This window comes from Dunckerocampus dactyliophorus, chromosome 2 (assembly GCF_027744805.1).
Source record: "Dunckerocampus dactyliophorus isolate RoL2022-P2 chromosome 2, RoL_Ddac_1.1, whole genome shotgun sequence".
NCBI lineage: Eukaryota > Metazoa > Chordata > Actinopteri > Syngnathiformes > Syngnathidae > Dunckerocampus > Dunckerocampus dactyliophorus.
The window spans coordinates 26,972,317-26,998,975 of NC_072820.1; the positions used below are offsets into that span (position 1 = coordinate 26,972,317).

At 40.1% G+C, this 26,659-nt stretch overlaps 1 protein-coding gene across 4 annotated transcripts in view; it reads left to right on the top strand.

Moving 5' to 3' along the window:
* Window positions 1-26,659, top strand: part of LOC129177682 (receptor-type tyrosine-protein phosphatase mu-like) — a 284,927-nt gene that overhangs the window by 94,687 nt on the left and 163,581 nt on the right. For all 4 annotated transcript variants that reach the window (XM_054769053.1, XM_054769055.1, XM_054769054.1 and 1 more), the window contains exons 5-7: window positions 6,055-6,170; window positions 8,485-8,659; window positions 18,759-19,052. In XM_054769053.1, the coding sequence (XP_054625028.1) occupies window positions 6,055-6,170; window positions 8,485-8,659; window positions 18,759-19,052 (585 nt within the window). The remainder of the gene's footprint in view (window positions 1-6,054; window positions 6,171-8,484; window positions 8,660-18,758; window positions 19,053-26,659) is intronic.

The window sequence follows — 26,659 nt, forward strand, 5'->3', positions numbered from 1 at the left end:
AGCCTATTTCACTTTAGTGCTTCTTTGCAATAACTTGCTCAGTTTTTGTTTGCCTTATTCCCAGTTTTTGCATTTTGGAGCTCTACTCAGAACCTCTTTAAGAGCCAACAATGCAAAATGTACATTCTTGCAATTTTTTTTTTCTTAACATTTTAATCAGAATTCCAGGCTCAGGTTCTGTTGCTGTGGGACCGCCAGACTTCCTTTGGACTCTGCATTTCCGTGCTTTTAGTTCTCGTCAGTCCATGCGGGCTCCTTAACTTTTAAACTAAGAGCTTTTCTACACTCTGCTTGTTTAAAGACCAAATCAATAGCGAGTGGGTTTTCATCAATTGATCCAGATTCTGCTCTGCTTTTCATAGATGAAAAAGTATCATGCTCTTCATTGTTAAATGTTAATGACTCACTAACCATTCCAAAGTGGCCCGATTCCTACAAATGTTCCATCAATGCGATGGATTTATATGGCGATATGCGTTGCATCTGAATGTACGCGAGACGATCAATGGGGCCTGGCAACGTGATCGATGTTTAAATGTGTTCCCGGTGGGATCAATATTCTCTTCAGTGGCAATCAGGTCTGTTTGAGTGATAAGAGCATCTCCTCAGCCCATTCATTTTCTAATTATACCACCATTAAAAAGATCCAAGAAAAGGTGTGATTAGGCCACGCCTCCGTCATTAACATGATGAGAGAAAAATAGACGCTGGCTCTTTGGCAGCGGCAGAATTGACAGAGGACGCCATAAAAAGAGGCTGCAGCTGAAAAGAGGAGGTCGTAAAATATAAAGTCGCACTGATGAAAGCGATAGAATTAGCTCGTTTTTTTGCCACGTCTTTGGAGAGTTGGTTTACGTTTCAAACGAAGGTCGCTGGGCGGAATTGCCCTATTTCTTTGTGCAGAATAGCCCCGCTAATCACAAATGTCCCACATAAGTTTGAGTGGAATATGCGAGTAACGATAACGAGCACCCTCGCAAGCCAGAGAGAAAAATGCCTCGCCTTAATTTAGGGGTGAAGTTAAGTGGCGGCACAATTAGTAGCAGAACTGCCTCCTGTGTCTCATTTGGGAGATTTGGGTCTGCCCTTTTTCACTGAAACAATTGCAGGGGCCTCAGGTGTATCGAGGCAACACGTACTAAACTAAAGTGCAGCATCCATTCAAGGCAGCGTCTCGCTCTTTGTCACTTTCACAAACAAGCCAGGCAGCTGCTCTGACAACCAACCTAACATCGCTTTATTCTTCATTGCATCTAGTTGTTAAATATCTAGCAAGTGTTTGCTTGCGAGTGTGAACTAGAGGGCGGAAACATTATTGTAAGATATTACTCTATATTACAAAAATATACACCAGGGCTCTCCAATTTTCATCACTACTACACTAGAGCTGCCCAAGGTGAACTACCTCGTCATTAATTTGTTTGAAAAGATCCGACCAAAACCGAGGCAATTTTTCCCGTAAGAAATCATGTAAATCCAATCCAGAAACCCCCAATTATGACCAAAACATACATTTTATACAGCATACTTCTAGTTTTACATGCAGAAAACAATGTGAAATAATAAGACATGGCGAATGGATGGAACATATTGTTGATGCGGACTTCCCATACATCCTAGTGAGATTGAATTCAATAGTGTTCCTCACCTTCTGTATCAAATTGCTGCCACTCGCAACTTTCTTCAGCCCCCTTTTGGGTTATTCAGCAGTTACTTGATATAATTTGCACGGTTAGTGAGCACAGTATAGGACAAACTACTACTACTACTACTACTACTAGACTACTACTAGATTACTTTATGTGCAATATTGTATGAAAACTGTGACAGATGTACATTTTTGCCCAAAAATTTTGCCAAAAATTACTATGTACTATTATTGCTGACTATAACTGTCAGCACAGTCACACCAACAGCATGTAGGAACAATGGGCCTCATTCACAAACATCTTCTTAAAAGTCTTCTTAAGAAGTGTACTTAAGAAGGCGCGGGTTGGAAACTGCGCCACATTCACGACACGTTCTTAAGTAGGGATAATCGTTCGCACCGGTGTTCTTAGGTTGATGAATGCCAACTGCGATGCCCGTGCATGTGAGGCCTAATTTGCATAGGTCACCGCCTATTATTGCCTATATAAGGTAAAAAAATGTGCCTTGCGCAACAGGCAGCTGGAGGCGGAGATGGCAACGCGCAAGGGCAAGACTGAGGAGCAGCTGGACAACAAACGAAAGAAAAACTTCAATTCTACTGAAATAGAGGTGCTTTTATAAGGAGTGAGCGAACACAAGACCACCTTATTTTCACGTGTATCCACCGGTCATCAGGCCATCCAAAAAGAGTCGGCATGGAGCACCATTGCAGGAAACATAAATGCCGTTTCCACGGAGAAACGCGCCACCGCAGAGGTTAAAAAGAAGTGTTTTGACTTAAAATAGACTCAAAAAAAAGATTAGGCTGCACCGGAGGGATTTGGAGGAAACAAGAGGTGGGCCATCAATCAGAAACCAAACCATTTCGGAAACTCTAGAAAATATTTACACAATCATGATGGAAAAATAAAGTCAAAATACATAGTTTGTGTGTGACAATGTATTTTTTCTGTGGTTACATTTGATTAGACGCTGCCTAATTAATACAGCAGCCCCGTGCTCTGGCTCAAGACGTGGCTGGGGGCGCATGTCGTTACCTTAGGGGTGCTCGTGCGCAATAGACACACCACGTTTCATTGCGATGTTATGCAAGACGCAGCAGGCCATTATGATCCTGCACACCTGCAACAGAGAATCAATTATTTATTCAGTTGACCAAATAAAACATATTTGCAATGGAGAATTCCTGGATTAATGAGAGCCTTCACAAAGAATCTGAATGTTTGCCTCTTATTTTTTTGCCATTCCAAAGCATAAATAAACTAAAACCTAATATTAAATACTACAAAACCTACTGTACCTTTTCTGGTTTCTAGAGCAGCCTTCCACCTGCAGCGTCCAAACACATCCAGCGTCCCTTGAGTATACCGATGGTGCGCTCCATGCAGGAGCGTGTACGTGTGTGCTTTTGGTTGTACATTTGTTCTTGTGGGGTCTGCGGATTATTCAATGGTGTCATGAGCCAAGGTGCCAGGGCATAGCCTCGATCACCTGTAAAATAAGTTAATGGCCACATAACAACACACAAAAGGCAAGAAGTTAACATTTTACGCACCGATTAACCATCCGTTGCATGCTGCGCCATGACTCAGGCGCATTCCAACGGAGGAATTTCGGAAAATGTAGGAGTCGTGTGTACCTCCGGGGAAACTTGCAACAATATTCAGAATCTTGTTTCGAATCTGAGATTATTTGGATATTAATTGAGTGATACCGTTTGCGATTGAGGTAGGAAAATGGATGAATGAATCGGGATTTGAATATATATTTATCCATGGAGTATATTTTAGTTGTTTTGATGATAAATAATTGTTGGGATATTTTATTTGCACTACATTTTTTTGGATCAGGTTGCATAATCCATCATGAGGGCGATTGCGCATTGAAAGTGCAAGCTTTGCTTGTGCGTAAGAGTCCTCCTGAGCGTTCATAGAATTTGTTCTTAGATCTACAGTAAGAACTGTGAGTTAAGAACACGTTTCGTGAATGCCAAAAATCTTCGTAAGAAGGCTTTAAGAACACATTTGTGCGTAAGAACGTTTCGTGAATGAGGCCCAATATTTGTATGTTTATTTAGATCAGGTGGTTCCAAAGTACGGCCTGGGTCCTTGTCTGTTTTTTTACTGGCCCGTGGCACATTCTAAAAATATAATTGAACAACAAAAGAAAATAGCAACAGCAAAAATGTGAAAAAAGAGTTTTACAAAAAAAGGGTAACGACAAAATTTTACGAGAAAAAACACAATATTAGGAGAAATGTGATCATTGTGGTTGCATAAAGTTGAACTATTAAAGAAAAAGACGTTTTTAAATTTGGAAAAAAACAACAAAGCAAGGAATAAAGTTACATTTTTTTTATAATTTGATTGTGGAAAACGTTATATTAAGTGTAACTATTATGGCAATCAAGTAATAATTATGAAAATAACATTTTTTTTTTTTGTCAAAATATAAAGAGAAAAAAGTTGTATTCTGTAGAGAAAAAAAGTCACAATTTTACGAGAATGAATTCGTAATAGTTTGAGGAAAATTAATGTCATTGTTTAGTAGTACGTTGAAATATTAAAGTAAAAGTACATTATATTTTTAAAGTTGTAACATTTTGAGCGACAAAACAAAATAATGTAATTTTTGGAAAGTTTGGTTGGGGAAAAAAAATTGTAATACTATGGGAATAAAGTCATAATATTACGAAAAGAACATTTAAGAAGATTATTGAAGAAGTTGAAATATCTGGAAAATAGAAAAGTACAAACATGCTACAAAACCATCAGAAGATGAATTATAAATTCAGGGTGTCTTGGTAAGAATAATTAATACTGTGTATGACATCCATGAGCTTGGAGGACTCCATGTATACGTCTCAGCAATTAATCAAATAACTAATCGATAAAATCATCTGGAATGGCTTCATCAAAATTCTTTGGTTTCATCTTCCAAGCCTCCTCTTTCATCTAACACCAAACGTGCTCAATAATGTTCATGTCTGGTGTCTGGGCCGTCCAATCCTGGAGCATCTTGACCTTCTTCACTATCGGGAACTTTCATTTGGAGTCTGAAGTATGAGAAGGAGAGCTGAAGAATTTGCCTTCTCTTGTGATTTGGTGGATAGCGCTGCCGTTGTCAGGCATGCGTACAAGCACGTGGGGGCCACACAAACTACTGAGAATCATTTTGAGTTGCTACAATGACATTTTGGCTAAATGGACCAGTGTGGTGCATCATTTTTTCACTTTCATTTTTGGGGTGTCTTTGATTTCCCCCCTCTATAGGGTGATCATTTTCATTTCTATCAAATAATGTGGCATCATTTTGTTACTAATACATCACACAATTATTATCAGGAAAGATATTCAAGATCATTTTTCCCCCAGTTTAGATCTGATGTGTTTTCGAAGGGTTCCTTTAATTTTTTTGAGCAGTATATATACCTGCTGCGATTTCCTGAGAGGCATACATTGTTACCATCGATGGAAAGGCTTGATGTGTATGGCAAGGACATTGCTCAAGAGATCGCATCACAACGAACAAAGCATTATTAGCACTTACAAACCCTGCAGTGATAGAAATTTATTTCCACCTTCACAAAATAAACTGGAAAAGATGCCCCAGACCGGCTGGACCAGACGGACAACTGTTCATTGAGTACGTCACCATGATATTGATTCTGATACATGAAGCACATGGCACATGATATCACAACACAGTCCATGTAGCAGTGTATAAACACAACATGGAATGTGGGCTAATACTTTCCCATGAGTGGTGAGCTCATGTGAGTGGGGGCCCACGTTGCCTCTTCGGGATGTGGCTGGCCGGGCCCCATGGGTAGAGGCCCGGCCATCAGACGCTAGCCTTCGTGCCCCACCTCCAGGCCTGGCTCCAGAGGGGTGACCCGCGTCCAGGCGACGGAAAACCAAGTCCATCTGTCTTACTTATCATCGGGGTCTATTTGAGCTACGCTTTGTCTGGTCCCTCACCTAGGAGCTGTTTGTCAAGGGTGACGCTACCATGTGCAAAAAAGCCTCCAGCAATGTAGCTCCTAGAATCATCGGGATGCGTAAACTCATCCATCACGATAAGGTTGTAGCACAGAGAGTTTTGTTAACCATCCAGGCAATGTTTTAAGTCACATGTTGTCATGCAAGTCTTGTCACACAAGTGGAAAAATAAGTTAACAGCTGTAAACACCATACTTTGACACACAAGTGTGTCATTTTTGGTGTCTTTTTTTGTTTTTTGTTTTTGTTCCATAAAAATTCAAGTCAAAGGTGTGATTGCACCCTTGGAAATAAGGAAATGCTTTACATACAGTATTATGTTAACATCTTCACAAGCACAACTCAGCATTGTTTAATCTTGTCTGAATTCAATAGACCTTTTCTGCCTGTTTTTGTTCCTCAGTGAACACGCCACACTTCCTGACCATAAAAGGAGTGGAGGTCAATGCTGGACAGACTGCATCCTTTCATTGCACCGTAAATGGACGCAAGAGGGACAATTTCCGCCTTTGGCTTCAGGTGAGAGACACTTTCTCCATTTTTCTTGTGCTGAAAGCCTACTTTTATCCTTTTGGACGGGATCTTAAATATAAATATCTGAATTAGGAACCATCTCAGGGTTCTGGAACTAGAATGGAGACTAACTACAGATATTGTAAAATAAGTTGAACTCATCCTTGAGTAACAGCCATCATCCGTGTTGCACCTGGGAACCAAACACTGAAACATAAGACTTCACTTGCTTGCTCCAATTTTGAGAGAAGGAGCACCCAAAACCAAAAGTCGGACTCCCCGACCCATGCAAAACTGGTAAAGTAGTTGCAATCTTTTGTGTTGCTTTGTGCCTTTAAAATGTTTGTGCTGTTTTTGTTTTTGCGTTATTACAGATTAATTTATAGGTCAATCAAAGATTTAAGTGTCCAGTGATTACATAATCAGCCCCATCCCTCCGACGTGCTCAGAATGAAACCGAAATAGTGTCATTCTTTTTTTTTTCGTTTGTGCTGTTTATATAAAAAATGTAGATTGTATTATGTTAGTTTTTTACTATAAGATGATTATGCAATCTATGAAAACTCAACTCAAGTATAACAGCACAAACGTTCATTTTAACTGCACAAAACAGCACATGACCCGCCCCATGTGTACAGCCACCACAAAAAAAAAAAAAAGGAAGAAGAAAAAGGTTTCGCTACACACCTTAAAACGCAGCCTGGAGCTATGCCAATGATCAGTCAGCTACAGATGTGGGAGCTGTAAGTTTGATGGTTTTGTTTTTCTTTAGTGAATATGCAAACCTAGCACAATGTTGCTGTTCGTGTGAGTGCAATGTTAGCACTTTAGCACACATAGCTACAGTGGTGTGAAAAAGTGTTTGCCACCTTCCTGATTTTTTTTTTGTATGTTTGTCACACTTAACGTTTCAGATCATCGAACAAATTTAAATATTAGTCAATGACAACACACACAACTGAACACAAAATGCAGTTTTTAAAGGAAACTTTTTTATTATTGGGGAGAAAAAAATCCAAATCTACATGGCCCTGTGTGAAAAAGTGATTGCCCCCTAAACCTAATAACTGGTTGGCCACCCTGGGCAGCAACAACTGCAATCAAGCCTTTGCAATAACTTGCAATGAGTCTTTAACAGAATTCTGGCACACTCATCTTAGCAGAATTGTTATAATTCCGCCACATTGGAGGGTTTTCATGCATGAACCACCTTTTACGGTCACAGGGCCATGTAGGTTTTTATTTTTTTCTCTCTTAATAATACAAAGTTTCAACTAAAAACTGCATTCAGTTGTTTTGTCATTAACTAATATTTAAATTTGTTTGATGATCTGAAACATTTAAGTGTGAAAAACTAAAAAAATTAAGTAAAAAGTAAAAAGTTTAGTAAAAATTAAGAAATCAGAATGGGGTCAAACACTTTCACAACACTGTATGCTAGTGTTGCTAATATTTGTGTCCTCCTGTCCCGTTCCTTAATATTACTACGTTGTATGTGATATATGGCGTTGGACAAGTGCAAAATTACAGTGTATATGTCAAAAGTGGTCTACAATAGTGGGCGTGGACAAACACAGCTCATTAGCATTGAAGCTACACACTCATGAAATGGCCTGTTCCCATTAGGGCTTATTAAAAGCAGAAAGCCGAAAGCCAGCCAAAAGCCAGCATCAAGGCACACACTTTCTATACACTATTGTGGCACCTTTCACACTTATTTGAAATTGGTGAAATATACTCTAATATGGGACAGATATTAAAAGAAAACCAATTTTTCTTTGAAGACGTGCGAGTGACAAGTAGCAGTGTAACGTTCAAGCTGTGACATTCACACATTGCTTCATTGGATCCTGGACGGAACTTTCCAGCTAGCAGCCAGGGGGATTACAGGTGTCAGCTCACCACCGTGTGCTTTTAACCCGTATAGACATGGGCTCTGCTGAGACCTTGTTCTATATCCAAGCCTCACAGCAGCCAGGGGTGGACCTTGATCTCGGCGACAAAGGTAGTGCATTTGGCAGCTCCAGCTTTTCCTGGCTGTGATGCGAACACCCAGCGTCAAAGGTCCTGTGCCAGGTACTCCATCATGTTGAATAAATCACGTCCTCATTAGCGAGGGAGCTGTACAACAAACATGAGACCAAATCTGCTGTCGGCAGAGAAGAAACATTTCTAATGAACGAATGTCCCCTATCCAAATCTGCCTGCTGCTGCTTCTTTGCAGTCATTCATGTATCGCTGGCAATGACATGGATGGGACTGAAGATGTTGAGCTTGTCCAACACACGAGGCCCAGCCTGGTTTTCTTGTGTCCATGCAGGGCATGGGGGGACGGGAGGCCCCCATGAAAGCCACCAAACCTTGGAACAACCGCCGCTTCATCGGCACTTTTGACGTGGAGAACACCACCAAGGGCGACTCGGGACGCTACCGCTGCATCGTGCACTCGGACAAAGGGGTGGGGGTGTCCAACTATGGAGAGCTGACCATAAAGCGTGAGTACTGGTCCAGAACATGAACCACTCAACACCACATCTAGTTCACCACAGTTGTTGTAAGGCAAGGGTCTCAAATTGTACTTACCAGGAGCCCGCTGGGGGTGGAGTCAATCCTGGGGGACTGACTGGGTCGCATTAAATAGTCACAAAAATGTGGTTATTAGTCAAATATTCCACAAAAGTAATGAAAAAAAACCATACAACTTATCTAATCTTTTCAGTTTTTAGTAGTAACAGTTCAGAACATGTGTCATGTTCCAGTTGGGACTTTTAGGTTTGGTTTTCCTTTGTTCAGCTTAATTTCCTGTTTTTTGCTTTTATTTTGTATTTGTATCCTGTTTTCACACCATAGGCCGCAGGTGTCAAACTCTAGGCTCGGGGTCCAGATAGCTGAGACAGCCTATTATTAGTGTCAACTTCACTTCACTCCAATTTTTGCTGTTACTTTTCTTTTCTTTCTTTTCTTTCTTCTTCAATCATCTTTGTAAACTTTTTGTTCGTAATATTCTTACTTTTTTCCCCACAATATTTTAACTTTATTACCATAATATTGTAATGTTTTTCCCAATGTTATTTTCCAAAAATTACAACTTTGTTTTGCTTCTCATAATGTCACGAATAAAGAAAAGATACATTTCTACCCCATGCTACTAAAATGGCATTATTTTTACTCATATTATGAGTTTATTCTTGTAAAATTGCGACTTGTTTTTAATTACAATACAACTTTTTTGTCTTTATATATCTTGACTTATTCTTGTAAAATTACAGCTATTGTGTTTTTTAATTTCTGCTGTTGTTTTTTAAATTTTTCAACTATTTTGATTTTCTTCCTATAAACTTTCTTCTGATGTTTATGAATTTATTCCCATAATATTTTGACTTTGTTCTCATAACATTATAACTTTTTCCGCAACCTTATGTTCCACAAATTACAGCTTTATCGGTTATTTTCTTTGTTTTCCATAATATTAGAACTTTTTAAAAAATTAAATTTTTTTTTACAAAAAATTACATAATATTTCAACTCAATGCAACAAAAATAATTTAGTTTCATAATATTACATTATTCTTCTTATTATACAACTTGTCTTAATATTTTGACTTTATACTTCTAAAATTATTACTGATTTTTTTCATTTTTTCATTTTTTTTTGTTTTGTTTTGTTTTCTTGGGAAATTCTATTCTTAGAATGTGCCGCGGGTCAACAAAAGAACAGCCGCGAGCCGCAAGTGTAGACACCCTTGGGTTAGATTTTGTGCTATCAATTTTGCATTGGCACCGTGATTTTAGTAAGTGTTTTGTCTAGTCTTCATTTTACCGTGTGCGCTGCGAGTTCATTGTTGGCTAATTAAAGATCCTCATCCCTTAAGCAAGATAAAGTCCTTCTGACAATCTTGTGGAGCTCATGTTTGCCACTGTCTACAGGTATATATTATTAATATAATACGCCCAGAGCACTACTAAACTGTTTATTTGTAGTCTTCTCAGGTCACACTTTGAATGCAATCTGAACAGCTACATAAAACATTGAGCATTCATGCAGTATGTAGGCATGCTTTTGCAACCAAATGACCTTCAGGTAAAGTCAGCGGCAGATAAACAGGAAGTATTGCGTAAACATCCTGCGGGGCAGTTCTAAAACACCTGCTTTTTTTTTTTTTTTTTTTTACGGTGATTTGTTATCCAGAGGAGTTTTCCCCTGTAAAGGCCGTCCTTGACTTTGCACAATGGCGCTTTAAAAGATCACAAAGGCAAGCGGCAGCAGGGTTTACAGTAGCCTCTCTGCTGTTTGCCTCCTGCAGTCGTTGGATATGAATTTATGGAGTCTGCAAGGCCTCACTTTCCTGCAGCCCTATCGTCCAGTAATGGCCTTCTATATTTCTCCACCTCAATCTTCTCCGTGTGCTCTCAATTGAATTTACTGCCCCTCTCTTTTTGTGTGTCTCCAAGCTTGATGTGATTGATAGGTTTAATCCTGGCGCTCCAGATCGAGGTGTGTCAATCATGGCAGAATGGCCGAGCACAGACACAACAGAGCAGGGAGGGGGAGGGAGATAACGCTGAGAGTATCAGGGTTGTGTTCAAAGGAAATTTAATGACACGCTACCATCAAGGAGGCTCTCAGAATAGAAAAAAAAAAATGTCACCCCTGCATCCTTGCACACTATGCTGGCTGAACAACAGTTTGTTTTCCTGCCGCCGATGTGCTAGGAGAGATAAACAAGCGGCGGGCAGTAAATATTTAAAATACAGTCATTATCGGGATCTCATCTCGTAATGCATCCCCCCTGCTTTAAATTTCGCAGAGGCTTCGCACCTCATTGGCGGCGTTTAGATGCCAGGGTCTGAGGAAGAAAAGAGGCGTTTTCACGCTTCTAAGTATCGCTCATAAAAAAAGCTGACATCTCCTCTTATCGCCGCCACCGTAAAACGAGCACTTAACCCCACCCCCCCCCCCCCCCCCCCCCCCCCCCCACACACACACACACACACACACCCGGCTCCTCTGTGCTGCATCTGACTCATAAATCGTGCCTCTTAAATGTGGATTCACCGTGTCCGACATGTTTTTTGGAGGGGAGACACCACAGAGTGATTGTGTGGATTATGCCCCCCTCCGACCTCATTACAATACACGCGCGCTTTCTTGAACAGGAGGAGAATGAATGCTTGATTATTCCTGATAATGACTCCTGCTTTCCATGCCAGAACTCAGTCACATTCATGTGGAAGTGCGCTGGGCCATATGGATATCTGCCCCCTCCCGGAGTGCAGCCAGTGCTTCTGAAAGGGACTATAATTATTCCTCATTTTTGGACCCCGCTAAGAGCTACAGCTGAGCCTCCCGGGCCGGGGCAGCAACCCCAAGAGGCCGTGTTGGCGCTAATGAGAATGTCCATCTATCCATTTTCTATAGCGCTCATTTGGGTCACGGATAAACCAGAGCCTATCCCAGCTGACTTCAGGCGAGAGACAGGGTACGCACTCTGGGCTGGCTGCCAGTCAATCACAGGGCACATGTACTGTATAAACATATGTACAACTACAATGAAGATTTGAAACCATTTGAACCCTCAAGCTTATGGCTGTGCAGCCAACTTGCTTACCACTAGCACACCGTGTGGCTCCAATGAGAATGCGTACCATAAAGCCTCTTTCAAAAAGACATCCTGCGTTAGCAATGGAAACATAAGCAAAATACACAATGTGCAGGCGGTCCTCGTCTTCCGACATTTTGTGGTTATTTACGCACTCCTATAAATGATTAAAACTGTACAAAAAGAAAAAGACAACGCGGCGGAAAAATATGCAGTCACACGTCACTACATCGAGGGAAGGACGTCACTCATCTTTTTTAATTAACTTTTTTTTCCCCTTCATGATGTCTCCCAAGTGTGAGGCATGCTCTTCTGTCACAGTGCAGCAAAGAAAAGGAAAGCGTAAAGTGAAATTAGACCCCGTAAAATGCTCAGAAAAGAGAAAACTGACGAGCGAGATTTAACCCAACACTGGCTGCATGCCCGGTCCATGCCTCTCCGACGCCGCGACCATCATCAAGAGCTAATTTAGGTATAATTTACACCTTTTTGACTTTCACAAAAACTTGACTTACATTGCCGCCGACGAAGGACCTCCTATATTATATCAAGAAAATGAGACTCCCGTACTGTAAATCCTGAATAAATGTGTTAAATTACGAGGATTAAAAGCATGAAAACCATCGAATCATATCAATCAATCTATGTCCTTATAGAAAGACGTCTGGGTGTTCATTTATTGAGGACCTGTGCTCTATCATGAGTCTTCGTATAGTGTTAGTTTATTTGAGACCCACGATACATGTAGCAGCATATCATGCATCATCCTTGATGAGCTTTAAAGAATTAATTGCCAATTATAATGAAGACCTCTCTTAAAATTGTCAACGTCTGCATACACAAAACCATTTTGGGATTGGAACCAACAGTCCATATTCTTAACCACTTATCCAAAATGTCATGATGAGAATGAGAATAGCCAAGGGAAAAAAACAACCCAACAAATTGAAAGTCAATCACTCTCGCCGGTCATCTTCTCCCAAGCGGATTGATTCCATTTTCCTGACCGGTTAGGAGGGGCGGCGACATAACAAGGGCGTCCTGCATGTTAACAGGAGACTCTCTCGGGACTTTAGTGGCAAATGAAAACAGGATTTATTACCATGAAGAGTCTGCTCTCGCTAATCAACAACACCTGAACAGCTAAAGGACTCGGCATTGTTTGTTTGTGTGAACTTTTGTTGGCACTTTACTCATCCAAACATCAGCGCAGGTCACTTATTTAGCTGGTTAGCACATTCCTTCATTGCAGTTTGACTGCTTGGAATTTAGTACAAAATACTGGTATACTGTGAAGATTAGTTTGTTAGGCTTTCCCTTATGAGAATTTTGAAGAATTTGGTACAAAAAGATTGTCTATTGCGAGAATTGGACTTATTTATGATACATTTAGTTGACTGCTGTACAAAAAGTGTAGTGTGAAAATGTGGTAGTCTTATGAGAATTTAATCAGTTTTGGGACAAAAAATGGCTATGATGAGGGTTTAATTTTTACCCAAATAATGCTTGCCCCTTAAGAATTTAGTTGATTTTCATACCTATACCATATCATTATAAATTTAGACGGTGTCATAATAGATAAAGTGTCAGAAAATACATTTTTTGGAGTAACCATTGATCGTAAACTTAACTGGAAACCGCACATCAGACACATACAAAGTAAAGTTTCCAAAAGTCTATCAATCATCAATAAAGCTAAATAGTTTCTAGAATATAATGCACTCTATTTACTGTACTGTACTGCTCACTCGTTTTGCCATATTTGACTGACGGTATAGAAGTTTGGGGCAATAATTACAAAAGTTTACTAAATGTCCTCTTTGTACTCCAAAAGCGTGCAATAAGAACTATACACAGGGTTGGTTTTTGTGATTCAAGATTCAAGAGTTTTTATTGTCATATGCACAGTAAAACAGGTAGTTCTGCTATGCAAAGAAATTCTTGTTCTGTTCATTCTCCCAAAAAAAGAAAGAAAAACACAAGAAAAACACAAGAAAATGAATAAGAACATCAGAAACGTAAATACCAATAAATTAAGCAACAACAGTTGCAGTTTAAAATGTAAAAGTTCTTTGATTTTGTTGATTTTTATACTGCACAGCTTTTATATGAAGCCAATGAAAATATACTGGCTACTAATATTCAAATGGCCTTTACACAGAGAGAAGGGGATTATAGTCAGCGGGGGTGTGGTAACTTTAAAATTCAAGCAGTGAGAACCACTAGGAAAAGTTAGTGTGTGTCTGTATATGGCATTAAACTTTGGAACACATTGGAGCTACAGCTCAAGTAATGACCAAATATTCATCAATTTAAAACAAGATACCAAGAAAGGGTTTTGCCACAGTACATGAATGAGGTATTTGAATGTAACTTGGTATTTCAAGTACTATTAGATATTATTACAATAGAAGGGGTCATCATTTATGACTATGTAAGCCCGAGATATTACATTGTATATTATTCACATTATAGTGTGTACTAAACATTATTATTTTATTTACAGTTTTATTATTTTATTTAAAGTTTCCCTTTTCCTGACTACTTTTTTCTCTGTCACACTTAAATGTTTCAGATCATTAAACAAATTTAAATATTGGTCAATGACAGCAAAACTGAACAAAAAATGCAGTCTTTAAATGAAACCTTTTATTATTAAGGGAGAAAAAGTGATTGCCCCCGAAACCTAATAACTGGTTGGGCCACCCTTAGCAGCAACAACCGCAATCAAGCGTTTGTGATAACTTGCAATGAGTCTCTTACAGCGCTGTGGAGGAATTTTGGCCCAACCATCTTTGCAGAATTGTTGTAATTCAGCCACATTGGAAGGTTTTCCAGCATGAATCACCTTTTTAAGGTCATGCCACAGCATCTTAATAGGATGCAGGTCAGGAGTTTGACTAGGACACTCCAAAGTCTTCATTTTGTTTTTCTTCAGCCATTCAGAGGTGGACTTGCTGGTGTGTTTTGGATCATTGTCCTGCTGCAGAACCCAAGTTGGTTTCAGTTTGAGGTCACGAACAGATGGTCGAACATTCTCCTTCAGGATTTATTGGTAGACAGCAGAATTCATGGTTCCATTCATCACAGCAAGTCTTCCAGGTCCTGAAGCAGCAAAACAGCCCCAGACCTTCACACTACCACCACAATATTCTATTGTTTGTATGATGTTCTTTTTCTGAAATTTGACGTTACTTTTATACCAGATGTAATGGGACACACACCTTCCAATAAGTTCAACTTTTGTCTCGTCAGACCACAGACTATTTTCCCAAAGGTCTTGGGGATCATCAAGATGTTTTCTGGCAAAATTAAGACGAGCCTTAATGTTCTTTTTGTTCAGCAGTGGTTTTCGTCTTGGAACTCTGCCATGCAGGCCGTTTTTGTCCAGTGTCTTTCTTATGGTGGAGTAATGAACACGGACATTAACTGAAGCAAGTGAGGCCTGCAGTTCTTTGGACATTGTTGTGGGGTCTTTTGTGACCTATTGGATGATTTGTCGCTGCGCTGTTGGGGTAATTTTGGTGGGCTGGCAACTCCTGGGAAGGTTAACCACTGTTCCATGTTTTTGTCATTTGTGGATAATGGCTCTCGCTGTGGTTCGCTGGAGTCCCAAAGCTTTGGAAATTGATTTATAACCTTTTCCAGACTGATAGATCTCAATTAATCTCAGTTATGCTTTAACGAGGGGGCAGTCACATTGTCACACAGGGCCATGGAGGTTTGGATTTTTTTTCTGCCTTAATAATAAAAAAGTTTCATTTAAAAATTGCATTTTGTGTTCAGTTGTGTGGTCATTGACTAATATTTAAATTTGTTTGATGATCTTTAAGTGTGACAAACATGCAAAAAAATACGAAATCAGGAAGGGGGCAGACACGTATTAATGCAAATTTTGTAGAATTTCAAGATTTGTTGCCCAAACAAGCCTTCCCGTATGACAAGTGCTATATCCAGGGGGCCATCTGCGGCCCGCAAATGTTTTTTGTTTTTTTTTATTGGCCTGAAGCACATTATAAAAATGTAATTTAACAAGAAAACTAAAAAAAAAAAAACAACAGTAAAAATGGAAAAAATCAGCAATGATTTTACAAAAATAAATTGACAGTAAGAGAAAAAAGGTGCAATCTAACAAGAAAACGTCATAATTTTATGAGAATAATATTATGACGAAAAATACCGTAAATTTAATTGAAAGAAATAAGAGGCAAACAAAACAACTAAAGTTGTAATTTTTTGGAAATTTTGGTTGCATAAGAACTTACTCTCAGAAAATAAAGTCAAAATATTATGGGAAGCTCAAAACTAAGACAAGAACATTTGCATTAAAAGAGTAAAGTCAAAATATAACATGAAAAAAACAAGAATAAATGCATAATATTACAATGTAATTTTAGTAGCACAGAGTTGAAATATTAAATTAAAAACAAGGAATAAAGTCAAAATATTATTGGAATAAAGTAATAATATTGCAAGAACAACATTTATGAAGATTATTTAAGAAGTTGAAATATTTGGAAAATACAAAAAGGGGAAAAGAGTGAAGTTGATACTAATCATAAGCTTTTTCACCTATATCACAAAGCTGAGATGCATAACAAAAAAAAAAAAACTTTTTAGCATGCTTTACAAAATATTCAAGTTTTGCATCCTTTCATTTTTCACTAGCCCTCGCTGGAAAATCGTATACTAAAACTAATGCATAGTGTTTGTAGATTATGGGATTACATACTTTTTAAAATAATTAATATAAAATAAAATAAAATGCCCTAATCCCATTTAAAAAAAACAAAACAAAACAAAACAAAACAAAAAAACAAAACAAATTTGTACCAAATAAATCTGGTCGTCATTGTTTGTTTTATTTAACACGCTTGTTCCTTTTGGCTTGTTGGCTTAGTTGTTAGTCCTTCGGCGGGCAGAGATAGTGGTCGAGGAGGACGCAGCTGCCGTCGTTACGTTTGGATTGCATGGTCAACGTCACGACAACAGCTGCTAACAGACCCCCACATTTGGCCCGCGTGGTTTGAACCGGCATGGTGAGCCGCGCAGAAGCGTTCAGGGTCCTGGCAGTAGAAGGGAAGTGTTAATATGGTGGAGTGTGTATTTCACAACATTAATCCTTCTTTTTCCACATGCCGTGGCTGCTCGGGGAATGCTTAGTGCGCCTACTGGAGATGTTTCATCACCGTGAGCTGATGGTGCTTTTCATTCGACAAATATTAAACGCCACTCTCATTACTGCCTTGTTGCAGTGTTATGTAAATATTACATATCGTCGGGTGACAGAATATAGGATATTAGGTTCCTCTTGACAACTAAAACCGACACTTATTGCATCCAAGCAGTCAGACAACATAAAAAGTATTTTTGGTGTTTTCGTCCACCTTGCCAAGTTTTCCACATAGTCATGCATTGAGTCAGTGGTGAGACATTCAGAAGTTCATTTGGCCGTGTGCAATGCAAGCTGCCACTGCAAAATGTAAGCAAATATGGACAAGAAAACCTGCTACCAGCCCTTATTGACTCTCTTTTTCTTAGAATTATGATCAATTATTTCTGATGGAGCTGCACTAGACATTTCTTGTAAGACAGATGGGTTCAAGGGGTTCTATCTTGCTCCTTTCGGGGGCTTTTAAAATTATATTGGACCCCATTGGGGCACCATTGTTAATGATAAAATACTCAAGGTTGCAGTAATTCCCAACCAGTGTGCCACGGCACATTAGTGGTCCGTGAGAGATCATTTGGTGTGCCATGGGAAATGAGCCCATGTCACTTAATTAGTCAAATAATTAGTATTCATTTTCTACAAATAATGTAGATTCCGCAGCCACTTGAAAACTCATCATGTATAGCATGCATTCTGACCACCAGCTGACAAAAAACAAAGACATTGTCAAATTGTACAGAATTCCCCAGAGATTGATTGTTGATTTTGACCCTTTTATGATAAACAACATTCATGTTAAAAGTTATTTTTTTCATAAAAATGATTTGAAAAAGGCATCCTGTGTTAACATTAGAAACATAAGATAAATACTGAATAAACAGGTTAAATTGCAAGCGTTAAAATAATGAAAATCATCGAATAATAGTGCTTTGTCCTCATAGAAAGAGGTCTGGGTGTTGAGAACCTGTCGTCTACAGTAAGTCTTAGGAGCAGCCTATCATGCATCATCCTTCAAGGCATCTGCTGTCGTTGCTGTTGGAGCCTGCTAAAATGCTCATAAAATCATCATCACAAAACTAAGTGACATACTGGGACAGTGGGGGTTTCGAACCTCCAGTTCTTTACTGCATTTGTAAGCACTTATCCAAAAAGTCCTGTCTGGGAATAAATCTCTCGGCTGGAACGTAGCAGGTGTTGCTCTTCTCCACGCCGCTAAAGATGAGACATCAACGCAGATAAAGCCTTTTAGAGACGTGTGACCTGAAAATCTATCAAAAAATAGCAAAGACTGTGGCACCTCCAACAGTCTTCATCCTGATGGATTAGCCGGTTCGCTTTAGGTGATGTTTGACAGCCTGGATTAGAGGGAGTTTAGGGACCTGAACCCACCATCTGTGCTAAGCATCTATGGCAGGGGTCTTCAATTAAAATTGAGCACAGTCCGTTTATGCAATTTTTTTCACAGCGAAGGTCCGATCCTTATTTTTCCTTATTTCAAACAGACTAGCGCATATGAATATCAAATGTAATGAAGGAGATCAATAGTCAGTGTATAGTCTGGCTCACGGTTTCATTTGACAAACAACATTAAAGAGGACCCCTTTTCTGACCTATAAATGTTGTTACAATGTTGTATTCTCGTGTTAAACGATGCCAATGTGTCAGATAATGAGGTAATGAGGTTTGCGCATTTGGAAGAGAACCCTGAAAATGTCCCGTGACCCAATAGAAAAAAATGACCCCCGGACCACTCTTTGCACACCCCTACTGTAAACTCTTTGAGTCTGGTTATGAAATACTAAACATGGTTTGCCTCTCCAGAGCCTCCGGTGCCCATCGCGCCGCCCCAGCTGACAGCGGTTGGCGCCACCTACCTGTGGATCCAGCTGAATGCCAACTCCATCAACGGCGACGGCCCCATCGTGGACCGGGAAGTGGAGTACCGCACAGTGTCGGGCACCATGTACGACCTGCAGCCCGTTGACAAGACCACGCACAAGATCGGCCACCTGGACCCAGACACTGAGTACGAGATCAGTGTTCTGCTGACCAGGCCCCTGGATGGCGGCACCGGGGCGCCCGGACCTCCGCTGAGGGCCCGAACCCGATGTGCCGGTGAGTCTATGAACGTTTCCATAAACATTTGCATTCGCACATATAAAATTGTGCACTATTTTTCATTTATTTATTCTTCTGCTTCTTCTGATTCTGCCTCATTGTTTGTCCGCTAACGCCTACTTAATTTCTCAACCAATTCAAACCAATCTAACGTCAGCTCATTCAAGACAAGGTGACTATTCAGACTTTTTAAAATATTCTCACATTATTTTCTGTGAAAATGTTGACATTGAAAATGAAAGGGCAATTTATCTGGACATTTTCCATGACTGAATCATTCTACTGATTCTACAGAGGTGACATGGCTCAGCTGGTAGAATGCTTGGGTCTCAACCCAGAGGTTCCTGGTTCAATTCCTGTGTAGGTTGTCATAATGCTTTATAAGAGACGTCGCTGTCCTCTAATCGCCGCCAGCTGTAGTAATTTGGGGTGATTTTATTTATTAGGGACAGTGCATATTAATGAACATCTGCAACCAATACAGATGTACTGTAGATACACCAGATTTTAGCACAACTGCTAGTTTCCGTCTGTAGTCCATGGTGGTCGAAAAGAGGAGAGCATACTGTAATGTCAGATTAATTGAGCCGGGGAGCCACGCCCCATCGGTTTATAGATTTCAACATTCAGTCTGCATTCTGACTTTCCAACATTTCAATTTCTGCTGGTTTTAGTCTGCTAAAAATAAAATTGACAAATTAAACGGTACTCATTATTGTTTAAATTCATTTTCCCATTGAAAATGAATGGGCAGTTTATTTGGCGCCCCCTGCTACTACCCCCATTCTGCTGATTGTACAGTTGTGACATGGCTCAGGTGGTAGAATGCTTGGTTCCCAATGCTGAGATTTCTGTTTCAATTCCTGTATAGGCAGTCATCATGCCTTATGAAATTTTATTACGTCAGACGTCACTGTCCTCTAATCACCGCCACCTGTAGACTAATTAGGGGTGATGGTCGAACTGAGGAGAGAGTAAATTCTGATTGATTGAGCCGGGGAGCCACGCCCCGTTGGTTTATACATTTCAATACTCCGTCTGCATTCTTATTTTCCAACATTTCATTTTCTGCTGTTTTTAGTCTGGTAAAAACAAGTGGACAAATTAATTGGTACCCACTACTGGTGAAACGTCATCTAACAATTTCTATAGTAACTTATATGACCATAACTTTCCACTTACTGTTCCGGTTGACATAGCTCAGTTGGTTGTCTCGCACCCTGAAGGTTGTGAGTTCAAACATTTCATGTTTCATAAAGTTATATTCCATTCAATATGCTGCTTATTTTTATTCTTATAAAGACTTTATATACATGGCACATTTCAACATTTATACATTTTAACAGCATTTCAGTACAGCTTCAACTCAGCTTCCAAACTATTCTTCATTCATTCTACGTTTCAGCATATTTACACAGCATTTCAGTCCAGCTTCAGCTCTTCAGCTTCCAAACAACTCCTATATTCATCCTACATTTCAACCTTCATACTTTTTCAAAGCATTTCAGTTTTGTTTCAGGTCTTCAGCATTCATACACAATGTCTACTGGTATTGCATCATCCAGTTATTATTATTGTTCTAATTAAATGTATTCATTGTATTATTTACTGTCACCTTGTAGCAGTTTTAACTGTCAAACAAGCGTAAAAATAAGTTAACTGCTGTCAATATTAAAATGGAAAACTAATAAAATGGTCTTCACACAATGCGAAAGTGGTTCACGTCACATATCCACTTCACGTGTGTTTTCATCGTTTGCGCCTTGTCACACGAGCATAAAAATAAGTTAACCGGTGTTCATGGTCAAATGGTTGAAATCTTAACCCTACAACGTTCGGTATGAAAATGTAAAAATAATAAAAGCCGTCCTGACTCGATGAGCTTGTGAGTCATGTTGCAAATACGCCTCACGTGTCTCATTTTTTGACATTCTTAACAGTCAATACAAGTGTAAAAAGAAGTTAACCCCTGATAATAATAAAATATTATAACCTTGTAACTGTCAATATTAAAAATGTAAAAATAATAAAATGGTCCGCAAAAACGGTTCATGTTTCAGATGCAACTGTTTTTTTTAAATTACATTATTAACTTGAAGGATAATGCTGACTTCCGCACCACCTTTGAGGAAGAGAAAGAAGCAAAGGAGAATATCACAGAGCAAATTAAAAACTTCATTGACGAGATGGATCAGAATGCACGAATGAATGATGTGGTTCTCACAGGGCTCCAAATCACACCCAAGTCAAGAGATGTTCCCTCAATCAAGCAACAGTTTGCTAACTTCCTACAATCAAAGGAGGTGGATGTAGATGTCAACATTGTTAAGTTCTCCAACAGGGAATTCAAAACTGCACTGCTGAAATAGGGAAAGAAGCTGAGAGACACAAATGCCTACATGAATGATCATCTGACAAAACGCAATTCCGACATCGCCAAGAAAGCATGAGACTTGAAGAAGCAAGGAAAGATTCAAAACACTTGGAGCACTAACGAGAAAATCTACATCAAACTAAAAGGAAGTCCAGGAGTCGCAAGAGTGCTTGTTGTCCAAGATATCAGCGATCTGGGTACATATTAAAGACCATATTACTATACACCCTACAAGACAGACCAATAAAACGAGAAGGACTACATTCCATAGCAATAACCTTGACATAGTTAATAAAAGGAACTCTTGTATACAAACCCAGCGTCACTAGCAGTGCAACACCAAAGACGATGTGGATATCAACAGGAGAGGAAGGACAGGATAAATAGAAAGGGAAAAGGAAAGGAAACGGAGGAAAAAATGGGACCCCCCCCCCCCCCCCCCCCCTTTTTTTTTTTTTTAGCATTTGTGTACCTGTATACTGTAAATGTAAATATGTGCGTACTTGTGTAGGTGCAGATGTAAGTGTATATATATGTATGCGCGTGTTCGTATGTACACACATGTATGTATTAGCAATTGATGTGCTACGAAGGGGCTGTAGGATTAAATAAGCTCTGCTTCTTCCTACTCCTTTTCGGACATATGCGCGTTCGAAATAAATTAAACCAACCCAAACCAAACCAAACTCTCACACAAGTGTAAAAAGAAATTAATAATTAAATAATTAATAGTCACAAATTATACATAAAGATACTTAAAATGTCAAAATAATAAAGCCGTCCTGTAGGGATGTCCGATACCGTCCGATTCCGATTCAACCGATACCTGTGTAACATCACATATCTTGTGGTGCTTTATGAAAATAAGTACATTTATTTGTATTCACTTACAGCGCAGCCTTGCCACATTCAATATGGCCGCAAAGTTGACGTCAGGCTCAGCGCGTCCACGTATCTGGTGTTGACTTCAGCACTTCCTGTTTGCCAGTGTGCTTTGCTGTACCGTTGTTGTAAATGGCTGCTGTTTTGTTGTCCTGGAATGAATTAAGGCTGCGCTACCTTGAGACGACATATAACAATTTTCCCTTCTCACTACATGAAGCAGCTAAATTCCTGTGTATCAAGCAACAAACCTCGCTAGCTAATTTCCAGCGACTATTTTGGTGTCCGAACAAAATGAGCTTTTTCTGCCTTCTCACACAGTGAAGGTCACAAGATTATTCATGTTTAGTGTGACAGATAAGGATGAATGGCCCCCACCTGTGCATCCCCCAGAGTTGTGTGGTTTCTATCCAGGGAAGGGGTCCCGCCCGCCCCCGGGCCAACCTGCCAGTCAAGTAGCGAAAGATTGATGGTGCTGACTCCCGAGGAAGCAGCTCTTGATCTTGTCCAGCTCTTGACAGGCTGAGCCTCAGCCAGGCTCCTAATTGAACAGTTAGGACTCACGGGTCTGTGCGATACATCACGCCGGGTCCAGACAGGACCGTAGCCTCGCCTCTCCTGGCGCTCGCTGTCTGGAGGCGCTAATGAAAATCTGTGGCCACATCAGACATCCTCCCGTAGCATAATTACTTCGAGCTGCGAGACGGTCACCGTGCAAACTGAGCAATGCTTGTGAAGACAAAGAATATTTTATTCTAGCCTCTTATATACAATGCAAGGACCGCACACATCAAGTTAGCATGACGGGAGACAGACGGAGCAAAGCAGCAGCCTTGAAAAGCTTTGCTTTGCCATCAAGCACTTCCATTAGAAAGCGCATGAAAAGAGTGTCTTATTGAAACCTCATGAGTACAGGAGGGGGCTCTTTGTGGCTTTCACGGGGTTTTGTACATTGGCTGATGGGAAGAACGCGCAGCAATATCTCTGCAAAAAGCCCTTGCAACGTCTAAACCCAACACAAAAAAGATGCAAAAACAAAAACACCATAAAACATATGCAACAGGAACATGCTGCAAATCCAATTGCACAAACCAGGGGTGCTCACACTTTTTCAGCCTGCGCGCTATTTTTAAAACGAACAAGTCACAAAGATCTACCTCCTACTATAATACAATATATATATATATATATATATATATATATATATATATATATATATACACAACAAGTCCCCAACCAACGAACACAGTTGGTTCCAGACGAACGTTTGCAAGTCGATTTGTTCATAAGTCCAACAAAAGGTAATATTACCAATGATATAGGTACTACATGTACGTGTATACATATACAGTATATGTGTATGGATGTAAATATGAGTTTGGATGCAGTAGTAATATTAAACGAGGATAATTAATGAAAAAAAACAATAATAAAAGTGATATAATAATACGTAATGATAAATGTTATTTACCTTTGAAGAGGAGTGGTCCAGCATACGTCATTGTGGTGGAGGAGGAGGAGTTATTGAGAAAAGGACAAATGGTCGTCTTCGTTAGACTCTTCTAAAAGAGGTAGTGTTCTGTGGGTGGTGTAGAATTAAGCAGGCCTATTAACTCTTCATAAACTTCAATCACACGCTCTGTCCGGGTTGTATCATAAACCTCTTAGCCTTCCTCTCTCCTCTTCTTCGTCTTCCTGTATCTGTTGGTCCCATTAGCAGTGTCACAGTGCCCTCTGCTGGTCAAGCATGTAGCAGTATAAATATGGACTTACCGTATTTTCCCGACCATAAAGCGCACCGTATTAAAAGGTGCAGTCTCAGTTACAGGTGCTATTTTTGTATTAACACATACACAAGGCGCACGTATGCACTAAAACATACAGTGACACTCAGAAGTCAGTGAGGAAGCGACAATGCTTTATTTCTTTAGATAAATTAAGAGCAGAACTGTCATTCAGTTTATCAAAGCCACTTGAAATCAGGAAGGTCATCACTCAACACAACAGTCTCAGTCATGGTGCACAACTAAAAACATCACACAGCAACGCAAAAACAGACAAGACACTACCGCTACTTTTGCAGAACAATAACTAACAACTATGTAGCTCAAACATGTAACTTTAAGAGCATTTGCACCAAAACACTACCGCAAAGCACGCTGGGGAACAGGAAGTGCTCCCAGCGACGCTACAGTACGCTAGCATACATGCTATTGTATGTTTTTAAAAAGCCAGCGAGAGTAAAACTGAGTTGGGTTGTACTTTATTGAAGTATTTAACAATGTACTCACGTTATTTTTGATCAATTCTCATCCACAAATCCATCAAAGTCCTCATTTTTGTATCCCAAATGAACAGCGGGTCAAGTTCTCCATCAAACACGCCAGGTTCCCTGTCGTTGTTGTCAGAGTCAGTCTCGTTGCCGTGCGGCGCCTCAGAAATGATGCTGGCTTTTGTGAAAGCTCGAACTGTGCATCACACACATTAGCCCAAGCATCCACAATCCATTAGTGAAGCTGTGTTCGCTCCCACGCCGCTCGCGACTTCAATTTAAACGCCGTGTTTACACCGATGTCCAGCGGTTGGAGTTCCCTCGTCAAGCCTCCCGGAATGATGTTAAGCTCCAAGTTAATTTGCTTCATTTGTGGTGACGCGTGTCAAAAAAACATCCAATCTGTTTCCGTACACGTCACTCAGTCATTTTCTCATCGTCCTTCCAGCCCCTTTGGTCCGGCTGGAAACTTTTCTTTAGGCGGCGTCAGCGTCTTCCGCAGGTAGCACTTTCTGTCCATTACCATGGCAACCAAGCACAACAGTAAAAGCCGACTTCTCGTGTCCCGTTGTGTGTATTGCTGTATTGCTTCTCTACAGTGTGGTTCACCAGGATGTGGAAAGTGAGCGGCACGTCGTCCATGTTGGTAATGTAGTAGTAGTTGTCTGCAATGTTGGATGGATAGATGGCGCCATTTCATAAAACATACTTATATAACTACTGGGGCGTGCCTTTAGCGTCCTCAGTCACGTCCACATCCCTTTCCTCTTTACAAGCAGCGTGTCAGCAGGAGACGCTCACAGTTGAGCAGAGCTTAAAAGTCACACAGCAACACTTACATATTTTGGAAGTCGGTACACACATACGGCGCACCGCATTATAAGGCGCCCCGCCCATTTTGGACAAAATGTAAGACTTTTAAGTACGCCTTATGGTCGTGAAAATACGGTATAAGGCAAAACACATGAAAATATAGACCAGTCAGCTTGTGTGACTTAGTGTACATATACACACATATATATATATATATATATATATATATATATATACAGTCAAACTTGTCTATAGCGGCCACGAGAGGGAGTCTGCAAAAGTGGCCGCTATAGACAGGTGGCCTCTATAGACAGGTTGGTGTCCAGTTTGAATGGAAAAAAAAGAAAAAAAAAGGAAAAAAAATAATAATGTTGACCAGTAGAGGGCACTGCGGACTGCTGATAAATGTTGTACAGCACTACTAGGCTTGTTATTATCATGGTTCATGGTTTTAATCCTGAACATGCATGAGTCAAACAGTAGCACATCACATAGTACAATTCACAATTTTGCATGTCCAAAAAGGAGTAGGAAGAAGCAAAGCTTATTGAATCCTACCCCTCATCAGTTTCACATCAGTTGCAATACATTTATTCACCTCTTGTTTTTCCAAGTGTACTTTGTAGGTCTACATGACAATGTAGTGCAATCATAGCCAAGGTTTTTACTTACTAAAAGGAAGCTAGAGGCTTAATAATAACTGATAGAATATATCCACGACCCACAGAACAAAGCTGTGCTAGTAATGTCTTACGCTTGTTTTTTATATTTTACGTTTTATACGGCAGAGTGTCATTACAGCTTTAGTTCATCAGGAAGTGACGGGAAGTGACGGTGGGCGTCCCGAGCAGGAGAGCTAGGCTCAGTGCTAGCTGTGAGTTTGGAGAGAGTTGGGAAGTGTGTTTATGTTGGCGTGGATGTAAAGTCCTGCAGTGTTCTCCGCTGTTAATAAAGCCATTAAAGTGCATCGGCGACGCGAGTCTCTCCTTCCCCACAACAAGCGGCATTACAGTATTGACCAGTGCGCACCAGGAAATAAACGGTGTCATTTCTTACAGGCATTGGCTGGACAGCTATGTAGTGGGGCTTGTTTAACCTTTGCCTTGTGGGCAAGCAGGAAGGAGAGACGATGCTGAGAGATGTGTGTGTGTTCTGAGCTGCTGTCTGGTGGCCGCGTTCAATAAATAAAGTTGGCAGAAGCAACGGGAGAAGTTTCCTTCTTTGCTTCGGAGCTGAATAACACTGACAAGTTAACAGACTCGT